The sequence below is a fragment of the Callospermophilus lateralis genome, chromosome 9 (genome assembly GCF_048772815.1).
Source record: "Callospermophilus lateralis isolate mCalLat2 chromosome 9, mCalLat2.hap1, whole genome shotgun sequence".
In the NCBI taxonomy this organism is placed as follows: domain Eukaryota; kingdom Metazoa; phylum Chordata; class Mammalia; order Rodentia; family Sciuridae; genus Callospermophilus; species Callospermophilus lateralis.
Window position 1 is genome coordinate 21515694 of NC_135313.1, and position 14712 is coordinate 21530405.

At 39.2% G+C, this 14712-nt stretch overlaps 1 protein-coding gene across 2 annotated transcripts in view; it reads left to right on the top strand.

Moving 5' to 3' along the window:
* Positions 1-14712, top strand: part of Abca12 (ATP binding cassette subfamily A member 12) — a 162293-nt gene that overhangs the window by 65119 nt on the left and 82462 nt on the right. For both annotated transcript variants that reach the window (XM_076866065.2, XM_076866066.2), the window contains exons 6-9: positions 4855-5040; positions 7022-7200; positions 8625-8737; positions 13484-13559. In XM_076866065.2, the coding sequence (XP_076722180.2) occupies positions 4855-5040; positions 7022-7200; positions 8625-8737; positions 13484-13559 (554 nt within the window). The remainder of the gene's footprint in view (positions 1-4854; positions 5041-7021; positions 7201-8624; positions 8738-13483; positions 13560-14712) is intronic.

Sequence of the window (14712 nt, forward strand, 5' to 3'; positions counted from 1 at the left end):
TTTCATCTTCCATCCTGAAGCTTAATTTCGCGGGATACACAATTCTTGGTTGGAACCCCTTTTCTTTCAACGTTTGAAATATGTTATTCCAGGATCTTCTAGCTTTCAGAGTCTGTGTTGAAAGATCAGCTGTTATCCTGATTGGTTTACCCCTAAATGTAATCTGCTTCCTTTCTCTTGTAGCTTTTAAAATTCTCTCCTTATTCTGTATGTTGGGCATCTTCATTATAATGTGTCTAGGTGTGGCTCTCTTATGATTTTGCACATTCGGCGTCCTGTAGGCTTCTAGGATTTGGGATTCTGTCTCATTCTTCAAGTCTGGGAAGTTTTCTCGTATTATTTCGTTGAATAGATTGGTCATTCCTTTGGTTTGGACCTCAATACCTTCCTGTATCCCCATGACCCTTAAGTTGGGTCTCTTTATGTTATCCCATATTTCTTGAATGTTCTGCTCATGGTTTCTTAACAGCTTTGCTGAGCTGTCTGTGTTCTTCTCCAGTTGAAATACTTTGTCTTCATTGTCTGATGTTCTATCTTCTAAGTGTTCTACTCTGCTGGTAGTATTCTCAATTGAGTTTTTAAGTTGGTTTATTGTTTCCTGCATTTCCAGGATTTCTGTTTGTTTGTTTTTTATAACCTCTATCTCCCTGTATAATTGATCTTTTGCTTCTTGGATTTGTTTGTGTAATTTATTGTCGAAGTGGTCGAAGTGGTCTTTCATTGTCTGATTTTGCTGTCTAATGTCTTCCTTGAGACTCCAGATCATCTGAAGCATGTATATCCTGAATTCTTTGTCTGACATTCCATCTGCTGCAGATATTACCCCTTCTAAAGTTGAGTTGACCTGCATTGCTTGTGGTCCTTTCTTTCCTTGTCTTTTCATACTGATCGCGTTTCGTTCTTCTGGTAGCCACGCCCCCGTATCTGGTGCAAGAGACCTCAGTTGTCAGCACTGGTGGGGGCTGTAGCTGGGAGACCCGCGCCGCGCGGCTCCCGCCGGCTCCTGCGTCAGCGCCGCCTCAGCTCCCGCCGGTTCCCGTGCCGCTGCCGCGGTTCCCGCCAGCTCCGTCCGGCTCCCTCGCCGCTCCTGCTAATTTAGAGTCCGCTGGGAAGGAATCTCTTTGGCCGATCTTTGGTGACTTCCCCTCTCTGCTATCGCGGGCCCCTGGCTCCTTGCAGGAGTGACCGAAGGGAGAGGTGGAACTGGCTTGTCTCTGGTCTGATATAATCTCTGGTTTTAGATCCCAGTTCGCTAATTCATAGAGGCTTGGTTAGATTTCCTTCCCATCCTCTCAAGGTGGGGAGCCCTTTCCTGGGTGGGCAGGGCCGTTAGCAGAGCCGGAAGGGCACGTGCCTTCTGTCGGGCCAGGCGGGGACCCTTCTGGCTGCGCTGGGCCGCCGGGGGCTCCCTCAGCGCCAGGCAGATGGCGCCCGCGTGGCTAAGAGCCGGGTGGGGTAACCCTTCGCAGAGCGGGCGGGCCGCCAGGAGTGCCGGGATGGTGGGAGCTGTCTGCCGGCCGGGCAGGGACCCTTCTCGACGAGCAGGGCCGCTGGGGGCGCTTGTAAAGCCGGGCGGCTGCCGCCGCGTGTCTAAGACCCAGGCGGGCGGGGTGGCTGTTTGCAGGGCAAGAGCGGGACCGGCAGGGTAGCCGGGATGGCGGAAACTGTCTGTTGGCCGGGCAGGGACCCTTCTCGCCAAGCAGGGTTGCCGGGGGCGCTTGTAAAGCCGGGCGGCTGCAGCCTCGTGGCTAAGAACCAAGCGGGCGGGGTGGCTGTTTGCAGAACGAGAGCGGAATGGCGGGAGCTGTCTGCCGGCAGGGCGGGGACCCTTCTCGCCGAGGAGGGTCGCCGGGGGCGCTTGTAAAGCCGGGCGGCTGCAGCCTCGTGGCTAAGAACCAAGCGGGCGGGCTGGCTGTTTGCAGAACAAGAGCGGAATGGCGGGAGCTGTCTGCCGGCAGGGCGGGGACCCTTCTCGCAGAGCAGGGCCGCCGGGGGCGCTTGTAAAGCCGGGTGGCTGCCGCCGCGTGTCTAAGACCCAGGCGGGCGGGGTGGCTGTTTGCAGGGCAAGAGCGGGACCGGCAGGGTAGCCGGGATGGCGGAAACTGTCTGTTGGCCGGGCAGGGACCCTTCTCGCCGAGCAGGGTCGCCGGGGGCGCTTGTAAAGCCGGGCGGCTGCAGCCTCGTGGCTAAGAACCAAGCGGGCGGGGTAGCTGCTTGCAGAACAAGAGCGGAATGGCGGGAGCTGTCTGCCGGCAGGGCGGGGACCCTTCTCGCCGAGCAGGGCCGCCGGGGGTGCTTGTAAAGCCGGGTGTCTGCAGCGGCGTGGCTAAGAACCAGCCGGGTGGGGTGGCTGTTCGCCGGGCGAAAGCAGGGCCGCCAGGGTAGCCGGGATGGCGGGCGCTGTCTGCTGGCTGGGCGGGGACCCTTCTGCCGCGCTGCTCTGGGCCGCCTGCCGCTTGCAGAAGCGGCGGGTGGCCGCGGGATTGGACTCTGAGCCCGCGCTGCCAGTCAAGTTTCACTTGTTTGGGGCAAACTGTCACGTCTAATAAACTTACTAATTCTCGGCAGGTCTCCTTTCAACGGAATTTTGCTAGAAGATCCTCAGTAGGTAGAATGTAGCTGTTTTAATTGGTGTTTCTGATCCCGTTAATGTGGAGATATTGAAAGTGCAGCTTCCTCGCCGGCCGCCATGTTGGATCCCCCCGAAATCCTTTTCTTTAGCATATGTTAGAGAGTTTACTTATGGATTTTTTTTCTGTTTCCTAGTGATCATCCACTTTACATTTCCCAGATTGCAAAATAATAAACATAATTTTTACAAGAGGTGTGAACTTTGTGGCCTATGAGCTAAATGTGTATGTAGGGGGATTTTAAGAAATTAATTTTGAGTGCCTTTAGGCAGAACAGATACTCTTCTGTTAAATGCAGTCCCACTTCTTGTTGTCTTTCAACTATTCAGGTTCATAGATTTGACTTCCTTGACTGGCCTGTATGGTAGACATTTGAGTTCTGCCTTGCATGCTCTTCAGAAATGAAGAGGAGATAATTCTGAAGGTTTTGCATGAGGAATGATATTCCCCCACTTCTCCTTTTTTTCTCTCTCACATACATAAACATTTAAAATAATTATCCATATAATAGTCATTTCTTCCATCTGAATCACAAGACATGTCTCTTACTTTTATTCACATTCCACCAACTACAACTACTAGTGTTTATTATGTCTCTGTCAATAACCCTTGGATTAACATTCTGAGAAACTGAGGCATGTCCATAAGATGGATCATGTATACAAACCAAAGGATGACACCAACGGATTCCAAAAATTGTTTCCATGGCTCCTCAAGGCAATTCTGCCAATCTGGCCAAAATAGAAGACTTTCCCATTTAGTATAATCTAGACAGTGAAAGTCTAGTTTATATAATTTTTGAGGTCTCCTAGCCCAGGAAGCTGGATATGCCCAGTTAAGTACATTCTAAAACCTCTCTCAATTGGGCCAGTGTGTAAACTATGAAATGCTATTCTATTATTTTTCTTCCACATTGGATCCTAGAGAACAGTCTTACATTGCTTTACATAAATTTATTAACATCTAGAATAGAAATGCTATTCTCAAAAATACCACTTTATTGTATTGAAACTCCCAAGTCCTCTTTTTCATATGGGACAGATTTTTCGAATGTTGTGAGGCAGCACAGAGTCATATATCCAGGGAAGATAAGCCCAAAGTGAATTCTGTATGTATAGATATATATTTTTAGAGTAGTTGGAGCAGAGAAGGGATGTAAAAATTAGGATGACATATTGATGCCTATGTCAGCAATCTTTCTGATTCTTCTTTTTCTTTACCACTTTCTGCAACTTTTGCAAGAATGAGTAGAGAAATCATTTGGGGGTGAGTTTATGTGTAATGTTAGAAAAGAGATATGGATGGATGACTAGAAAGCCTAGCACTTCTTGTACATCCTAGATAAGTGGATCCTGTCTTGTTCCATTATATTTAGAAGTTCAGTTGCTGGAAAAGCCGAGTGTATCCTTTGCAATGTGAACGTAAGGGAGGATGAAGTTGATCCTCACATCATAAGAAGGAACCCCTGAAGTGTTACAACTGAATGTAGTTGGCTCTGTAAATGTCTAAACAAATTAATAATGGTGAAAGTGATCAATGTTATAGCTGAAAATTGTGCAGCATATGTTACTGATCTGCATATGGAAAGTGTAGGAGGATTATAATGATCCCATTATAAAAAGAACTTACAATTATTGCTTTTAGTAATTATGCTTATGATTATATATTTTTATATGTATTTTTTCCTTTTTCTTCTTCATCTATGAGACTGAAATGAAACATAAACCATGTGTTCACTTCTAAAAGCAAACAGTTTATCCTAAGAATAGACCTTGAAGCTCCTTCTTTTGGAAGTCTTTCAAAGATAATGATTTCCAAAGGTCATTATCCTAGGAAACATCACGAAGCATTAAGATACCTGAGTTTCTGCTACTCAGTGCCTAGGATTAATTAATAAGATTTCTGTGTATGAAACATTCTGTCAAAAAACACCTGTTGCATTTAGGTTTTCTGGTCAAAGACAGGAATAAGGTTAGTAAAACAAATCATATGTAAGCCATTTAAATCATAGTGATGACAAGAATTCAACACATTCACCTCTACTGTCCCTTCACAACTTCCCACAGGTAAACTTGGTACATTTCATTGTTACTTTAATAATTGCTGTAATAATGCAGGACTTAAAAATAGCTATTGCAAAGACAGGCTAATTTCCTTGTATAGTAGAATATTTTAACATCTGCATTTACTAACATTATCTTGCTCTTCTTGCACATGTTTTTAGCTGTTAAAGCAAAACTCAACCTCAGAAGATGTAAGAAGAGAAATGTGTGAGAGCTATCCAGGATACAGTCCACACTATTCATTCTCCTGGACCACTCTAGGAAAAAATGTCTTTAATAAATTTTGCCTTTCCAACATGACCCTTTTAGAGTCTTCTCTTGAGGAACTGAAAGATCTGTTCTCTCAGGTGAGTACAGATCTTTTAATCTCTTCAAGATCTCATTAGCAATTAGAGGACATATACTGTTTCCATTCTGGGATCCACACAATAAATCAATAGGAATCAAAGAGCTGTTCTCCAGCCCACATGGATTGTAAAATATTGACTGGAAGGTTCTGTTACCACATAACCCTCAAATAGACATTTTCACACAACATTTAATGTTGGGTAATGTTCACTTACCATTTAGATGTGCAGCATTGATATGATTTCAGTACTGAATTAGAAGTATTGCATTATGATGAATGTAGACATATAGTAGCAGTAGAACTATGGCTTGCTCTATGCTGAATAAAGATTGGCTTTTCTAGCTAGGCACAGTGACATACAACTGTAATCCTAGGGGCTTGGGAAGCTGAGGCAGGAGGATCATGAGTTGAAAGCCACGCTCAGCAAAAGTGAGGTGCTAAGCAACTCCTGAGACCCTGTCTCTAAACAAAATACAAAATAGGACTGGGGATGTGGTTCAGTGGTCGAGTGCCCCTGAGTTCAATCCCTGGTACCAAAAAAAAAAAAAAAAAAGAAAAGAAAAACAAGATTGACTGTTCTCTGATGTCTGTAGTAAGATTACTCAGGATATAGTGCAAATAAATCAAAGTATCAGAGCTATACAACTATGAGAAGTTAGAATAATGGAACCTTTTTTTCTTTTCTCACTGACTTCAAGCCTAATTTGTAAACCTGAATTTTGATGTAACAATATATACCTCTCCCAAAAACTATTATACATTAGATCAAGGACATTCTACTGTAGAATGGTAATAACATTGGGTGTATGCTAGTCCTAAATAGACAAGAGTGAAAATACGATACCACTAATCAACACTTCATAAAAGTCACATATAACAAAATATCAAAGAATTCAGAATTCTTTTGAATTTTATCAACAGGAATAAAGGAAACATGCATGCTAATATTTTTCCCTCAATTCTCTGATTTTTTTATTTTAAGTAATTTTTTAAAATTATCATTCAGTAACCTGAGTTTCCAAAAGAACTAGATTATAGACGCTAGTCACTACTATAGTGATGCCGATCCAGTATAAAGCACTTAACGTCCTTTTTGAATAAATTTGGCAGGCATGTAGAATAGAATATGTCATCAAAAATGCATTGTTCAAAGGCCCACTCTCAGCATGAAAGACCTTGAATTAAGACAGTCTATAGCTCAGCTTCACTGGTATGAATGAACTAAGAAATTGCTTTGAGTGGGAATATAACAAAGAAAATATGTTACCTCAGAAGTTGCTAGCTGGATCTTGTGATCTAATGCAAGAACCAAATTATGGTGTTTGTTTATTTGCTTGTTCATAGTACAGAGTAAATTTATTACATATGCTCACTCACTATCCATTGCTCATTATAACTACAGCGCCCTGCATTGCTGTGAAACTTCAGAAATATTTTATTGCACTAAGTATGTGTAATTCTAATAATAAACATTTTCATCTATGTATTTCTACACATCATGTATATCATATATATCATTAATATATTTAGACTATTTTTTATCTTTAATATTCATGTGTATCAGTCTTAAGGGTTATTCACCAAAGAATAAAAGGTCTAGTAAAGGATAGAGAGGAGATAGGCCTCCAACTCCTAAATCATTTCCCAAGAAAAGAGAAGAACATTGCTCCAAAGCTAATTTTGTTTTTGGAAATTAATTTTAATTTCCAAATATATAACTTAAAATATTTTATATAAATTCAACTTTGTTAGCCAAACTTCTAATATGCCAATTTCTGGAGTTATAGAGAAAATCCAATTATGTTTATGAATTGTAGAAATGGTTGCTTTCCCAAATAATAGATGGCTTCCAACTGAGTGAAGATTCAAAAGATGTGCTTATGTGAACAGTCTAGATTTTTGATGCTTTCCAGGACAGTAAGCCATGTGATTGCAAATGCTAAAGCCTCACCTGATGGTTTGTGATTTTGTTTTTTAAGCTATCAAGTGACCCCAACAATCAGAAGATAGTGTTCCAAGAAATAGTCCAAGTGCTGTCCTTCTTCTCACAAGTGCAGGACCAGGCAGCCCTGTGGCAGCTCCTCTCTAGCTTTCCAAATGTGTTTCAGAATGACACCTCACTAAGCAGTCTATTTGATGTCCTCCGAAAGACAGACAGGTAAGAAGATGTAAGAATTAGATGAACTGGTATTGTTCACAGAGAAGTCTTTTTTTTTTTTTTTTTAAATATTTCTTGTGAGGTTACTGCTATGTACATAATTTAAGCTCAGAGCAAATGAGCTCTCAGTACTTCACTGCAGATGTTAACAATAAAGGTGAGTATGGGTGTGTATGTATATATATATACACACATATACATATATTAAATATATAATACTATATAGAGATAATATACAATGTATATTAATATATATGAGTATATATATTTTTATATAAAGTACATGTCTATTTGTCTTGAAATCCTCATACTAGAAACAACCTAGAAAACACTTATTGGTTAGCTCTCTAAACAACTTTATTCATGTCTAGGGGACCAAAATAAAACAATCTTAATTTCAATTTTAAAAATTCCAAAAAATGTCATAGAATACCCTGAGGTTAAACCCACAGACTGGATCTATTGCTGGAGTTTACTAAGATGCTTGACAGGGAAAAACTGTTAGCTTATTTTTCTACATTTAACTTCATAATGGCAAATTGTTAACAAAAGCCTTTGTTCTGGTTACTACTCAATTAATTAAAACATTGGCTCAGCCTTCACTCTTGCTATAAATCACAGTGTTTATGAAATTCAGACATCCTTCTGTAGTTGCAACATTTCTTTAAAAATGTGCTAACAACCGGAAGGAGATAAAAAGATTTTTTTAAAAATAATTAATTGTGATTTTGGAAATATAAAATTAATTCAAACAAAAGTGGATTTGCTGATTTTTTATTCCCAGTATAGGCTACCCATACACATAATGGGAAGACAGTGCCAATTAGTATGGATATTAATTTTCAGCTACCTTTGGAGTAGTGCCTATGGGCCACTTAAAAGATAGAGGACAGTCTTTAAGTAAGGAAAGCTCCATTTCATTTTCAAAAATTTTCACTTGTTTAGCAAATGGTAAATATTTATAAAATGCTTCAATAATAATAATTCCTGAAACTGGATCCTTTATCTGGACTTGCTCTTTTGTTGGTGGGGGAGGGGCTGGCTTTTTAGTGAAAATATTTAATTTTTCCTTTAATTAAAAAAGACATTTTTTTTTCAAATTTGTGTTTCTTAACCAGTTATTTATAAGTTTTAAAAGAAAAAAAAACTGATGTGAACTTTGCTCCCTTATTTCAAAGTCTTTGAGTCTTAAGCTTTCTTTCCACACTAGAAACATAAAGTTCTCTCTTCTGGTTCAAGAACATTTGATTGGGATTTCATGCATGAGCAGATAAATGCATAATTAAATTATAAAAGCAGCATCTTGTCTTTTATATTGTAAGAATAATGTTCTGTATTGCAGCCATTTTCTCTTTGAATAACCTTTTGTTTCTGTCTGCAAGCCTTGAAACACAATCTGGTTTAATTGTTTTTCTACTTGTTAGGGCACTGCTAGTCCTGCAGAAGGTTTTTCCACGTGTTGAGACTCATGAAGGTTTCAGAACCCTTCAGAAGTCTGTTAAGCATCTGCTGTACACTCTGGACTCCCCAGCTCGAGGTATTGTATTTCCATCTTCACTGTATTGAATTCAGTGTTACAAAGTCCATTAGGAATATAAAGCAGAGTGCAACTCAGGTGATCACATAGAGATGGTATTATTCTTAGGTGAATGCATATGCTACAGATAAATCCAAATCTTGAGTCAGAGTGTGAAAAAGAAAAAAAAATGGCTGAGAAAGGCTAGGCGTTTCTAGGGTTTTTATTTTGGTAAAAATGATCTCTCTGAACTTGTAAAACTATGTCAATACTTGGGATGGAAACCAAGTACTAGGCAGTAAGCCTCAACAAATAGATTCCTACCACCATTTGCGGGGAACAAAGGTCTAAACTGAATTGCAAGATTTGGGTCCTCATTTCCAAACTTTGATTTCTTTCAAAAAGCCTTTCTTTCTTTCAGAAAGAATCTTTCATTAGCAAAAATACACCCCTCAACCAACCATCTTGAAGATGTATAGTGACGTCAAAGCACAAATAGATCAGTACACACCCACTGTCATTCCAGTGACACCAAGTGTAGCATGTTGCTCCTAAGTCAGAAAATGTCACCTTTGCATATATAAAATAGTATTATTTATCACTCAGAAGGAAACACATAGATAGATATGTGCAGATACATGCAAAGGATCAGGGCTGTAGGGAGTGAATCTCTACTTCCCAGGAAAAATGTTGGGTTAATATTTACCTCTCCTGAATGAATTAGACGTTGTCAATTGAGTTTGTCAGCTTTTAAGTATGGATTGTTTTTGGATTATATAGTACGCTCCCTGAGAGCATCATGTCAAAAACAGATTCTTCCTCATTTTGTCTTAAAATACCAGTTTTCATATGAGAATTAAGTCTGAGAAGACTTTGAAGAATTCTTACTAAAAAGTATGACATATTCTTGGGTACCAGTTTCTATTAGTCTAGAGATTTTTATATCTACAATTATAGAAAAATGACTAGCTTGCAAGATTGATTACTGTTAAGTTTAATGGTCTTAATGAACACTAGAAAAGAAGGCTTGTTCTTTAAAAAGTCCAAGCCAGAGAACCAAAGAGTGCACTAACAAACTTTTATTATTTCCTCTGTATTTTTTATATTTGCCTTTTAAAGATTTCAGAACTTCACATTTTTTTTTACCTTTCTTGTTCTTTTCATCTGCAGACTCATGCCTTATAATTAATACAAAGTGATAAAGTTAAGATTTTTACCCCTCAAAGGACAAAAGCTCATCTGTGACTTAAGAAGTCACAAAAGTAAGCAAGTAAGCAGCACTTCTTACTAAACAGGTCGCAAGATACTCTTCTCTGTGAATGACATAACTCAATTTTCAGTATTTAACAATGGCCATGCCTTATGTCTATGAATATGCTAAAGACTTTGGCAATTATTGAAACATGTCATTGGAGGTTAAGGTGACAAGAAGATACACCAGAAAATGTATTTTTATCTGTAAAATTTGATGTGCTTAGCTTTCCTTTGTTTTTAAATTTCATACACTTACAATTTCATCAGTCTGGGGTTAAGGCAAATACATTTACATCTCTTTCTAAAAGTCATTAACCCTAAGCCTGTATCTGCTTGAAAAATATTCCTAGGAATATCTGGGAAACATTCAGGGAGCTCAGCTTTGAACCAGTGATGCTAATTTAGCAGTACAGATGTCTCTGGCCCTGAGTATGGATATCTATTACATTTCCCAGCACACCCCATGCTTAGTTTTCATGGCATCCAGCAGCATTTTTGAAGCAAAATTACTTTCTCTTGGGTTTTTCACCCAGTGAAGCTGGAGAAGAGTGGTAACTCACAGAAGAGTTGCTTGGCACCTCTTTAAGGCATGACAGGGTAAAGAGAGCCTTGTAGGCCTCATATCAGTCTTTCAAATAGGGAAAATAATAGTATTTTTGTGTCAATGCAAAGTGCTTCATTATATTCAATTCCTTTTATTATGAAAATAATCCTATGAGATGCAGCTATTATCCCATTTCACAGACAAAGAAAGTGAGGCATAAGAGGGTGGACACTACCTAGTTTCACACACAGCAGGTGGCCAATTCGAGGTCAGAACCTGGATCTGTCTGTCCCTTGAACTCTCCTGTGGGTGGCCTCACTCCCATTTTATCTCTGGGACATAGGCACACTTGAATCCAGGGTTTCTTGCTGGGTCATGCAAGTACATGCTACACCAGACTTCAGTGCCGCTCCCACGTTCAGCCGGAGGGGGTTGGGCCTATCATGCTGCACCTTCACCCACAGGTGCACTTTTTTAGTGGTGCTCAATTTCCCTCCACACTCTGATTTCTACACACTTCCTCCTCCCATGTCCATCTCTGATTTAAACTGAGTTATGAACACTCTCAGGGTTTCTCCAAAAGCCTCCTCAGCAACCATCAAAGTAGGGAGATGCTAATACAACCTTCTGTCCTAAGGGATCTAAGTTCCAGCGAGGATTCCTGATACAGTTATTAAGCTCTATTACTTTCATTTATAAAGACTGAGTATCAGGAGTAGAGATGACCTTTCTGAGTTATTGGAATTTGCCTTTTGCGAAGTAGCATGTTATAAATTGCATTTTTAAATAGAAAGCGATCCTTACCGATGCAAAAAAAGTCTCTGTGCACTAGATGTCCGTGGGTTCCACTTTTAAACATGCCCAATCCTTCAAAAATCAGAGGTTTGTAACATTTTCCACTTCATTTAGGCCTGTTTAGTACAGTAGTTCTTCCAAGATACTTTATAGTCCTTAGTGGCCAGAGGGGAAATTTTCTATTTAACTTCAAGGTCAGGTCTATCATTGATAACATAAAGTTAATTTCTATTAGTTACTTACTTTAATAGCTTAATGAAGAAGAAACTCCATAACCACATAGTACACAAATGCCAATTTGCTAAGCATCACATAGGAGTTCAAAGTAAGCAATATTTGATCTTGGAAAAGCATTTTGGAAACTTTTACATTGCAAACGCTATGTCTCCATTTTTGATTATATATGAATACCAATAAATTTGGTTTATTTATTTTGGCCATCTTCATTCTTGGTACTTGAACTTGCAGATGCATGTTCTATCAGTAAAACAATAATATTCTGCTGCACCTTGGACAAAGCACAGGAAAATCCACTCTTCTGAACAGGAAAACTGAAAAAGTCATTCTACTAGTTACTAGAAGCCAAGCAAACATTACTTACACATGAATGATGCAGGAGGTAGAAAAAGAAGTTTTAAATTCTGGGATACTATTTTTATGCACATATTAATTTAAATAAAATAAACTAATCAGCATCAGAAATGCATGGATGGCATAGTTTTGCATTAGGATGTAGTACATCCTAAAGCTTTCTAGGAAGGCAAGAGCTATTAAAGGAAGAACTATGAAAGCTGGTATTAAAGGATCCTATTGAAAGTGATTGACTCAGGAGGCTGAAACGAGAAGATTGCAAATTTGAGGCCACTTAGCGAGGCCGTAAGCAAATTAGTGAGACTGCCTCAAAATAAAAAGTAAAAAGGGCTAGGGGTATGGCTCAGTGATAAAGTGCCCCTAGGTTAAATCCCCAGTACCATGAAAGACAGAGGAGAGGAAGAAGGCTGGAAAAGAAAGAAAGAGTCTAGGCCAATGTTAAAAGGGAAAGAACTGAATCATATTGGATTATTTATAATAAATGAGTCATGTCTGAAGAGAAGACTGAAATATGCGATACTGTTTTCTAAAGGAGCTGACTTAAAGCATTGAATTTATGGTGCTTTTATTTATCCAGTTTCCATCTAAAGAATTTTTGTTTCAAATTTCTCATATGAATGCTATTGTACACTTACTCTTATTACATAATCTTTGCAGCAAGCTGAACAAATGACCTATTTAACTTCTAGGGAAACTCTCCACGTTGAATTCAATCTTCACATACAGTTTCCATAAGATCCAACGTGGTGATTGCCTTCCATACTCTGCAAGTTCTTTAATATTTGAGATGACTCAGAACAGTTCTGTCAACATTAGTTGATTTGCATTCATAGCTGCACTTGATGATCAGTGGTTGTTTTTTGAAATGTAGAGAATACTGAATAGTGACGGCAGATGTTTCCCAAGGCTATATGATAAGCAACTGAAGATCTCCACTCCTTCCCGCCAAAAGAAAAAATATCCAGTGACCTGTAAGAGTGAAAATCGGCTTCATTTGATTAACAAATCAAGTTGTAGTCAATCTGCACTATGAGATTTAAGAGTCATCTCTGCAAAGAAGTCTTAAGAGGAAATAATGTAGTAGTTTAAGACATGGAGAATGAATTTATTAGAAATGCATGCATTTGACTGTTGGGATTATTTTGATCAGCAGACACCTATTTCCTATAAATACTTTCAACAAAAAAAAAGCATAAATGTCTTCTGTAAAATTCTTTTGGAAAAAAAAGTGTTTAGATTTTTTTAAAAAAAAATTTCTCCCCAGTTATTTCACTTGAAATACTTCATTTTTCTTTTTAAAATTACAGTGATGGATGTGTATTAATCATACATATTAATGGGTTTCACTGTGACATTTCCATACAGGCATATATTGCATTTTGATCATGTCCCCTCACTCCTCTTCCCTCTTCTCTGTCTCTCCTCTCCGTTTTTCCTTGTCTCCCCCTCCTCACCCCTCTCTCTGTTAGCCCCTTTTACTTTCCTTCCCTGATAGTGACTTGGAATGGTTTTTGCTGAGAAGAAAAAAAAAATCTTTAATCACACATGTTAAATGTTTATCTATATAAATATTATTTCTTTAGGTGACTCTGATAATACAACACACATATGGAGGGAAGATGATGAACAGACACTGTCCCCAAGCAGTCTGGCTGCACAGTAAGTCTTTGTTTCTGAATTGGTAGGTAACTTGGTTGAATAAGCAATTAAAACAGTTCATACACACAATTCTATTAGTAGTGTTAAAAACCATGGGATATAAAAACTATGACCTGCCAATGGAAAGGACACAGCTCCAGTGTAGTAAAGGGGAAACTTCTTGTGGAATTATTGAATGACGTTTTTGGATAATACAACACGAGGACCTCTTTTTCACTTCCAAGGTTGTGTAACTATATCTAACGTGACAAGTCTGCATGCTACTTTAGACCTGTGGGGTCAGTTTCCAACTCTTTTAAAGTATTTCACCATGAAAAATACATAAGCATCTGTGTTAGTCTGTTCAAGCCGCTATTGCAAAATGCCATAAATAAGGAAGCTTTTAAGCAACAGAAATTTATTTTTTACACTTTTGCAGGCTGGGAAGTCCTATATCAAGGCCCCAGCAGATTTGGGTCTGATGTGGGCCTGCTTTCTGATTCGGAGATGGTGCCACCTCCCTCTGTCCTCACACGGTGAAGGGGTCAAGGCAGCTCTCTGTGGCAATGGCCATTCCCATTGCTATTTGTGAAACCTCTGCTCTTATAACCTGACCACCTGCCATAGGTCCCAACTCCTAATTCTGTCACCTTGGGAGTCAGGATTTCAATGAATTTAGGGGGATTAAAAACATTCAGACCAATTTTTCACATTAATATTTCTTTTAGTTTCTAAAGAACCAAAATATTCCTTACTTCCAATCAAGGTAATGCAATATTTCTTTGGTAGGCAGGTAGAAAAAAATGTTGATAGATAATTTAAGTTTGGATTTTTATTAGGGTGTGTAGAGAGTGCCAGGAATATGTGGAGGAAATGAGAGCAGGGACCATGGGCACTAAAGACCATCCATGTAAGCAGATTACTGAAGTAACTGTAATAATGATGGGAGGAAATTTGGCACTCCCCTGTAGTACTGATGGAGGTAAATTCCTGTAGTTCAAGGCAAATATAGAGATCAGATAGCTGGCCAGATGAGGGTTGCTTTAATCTAATAAATTAAACTATTGAAATCCTTTGACTTTAGTGCCTCCAAATATGTTTTTTGTGCTAATGGATATTTGTGCAAATAAAAATAAAGAGAAAGGGCATGGGATAAAGTTGATTAATGGGTACT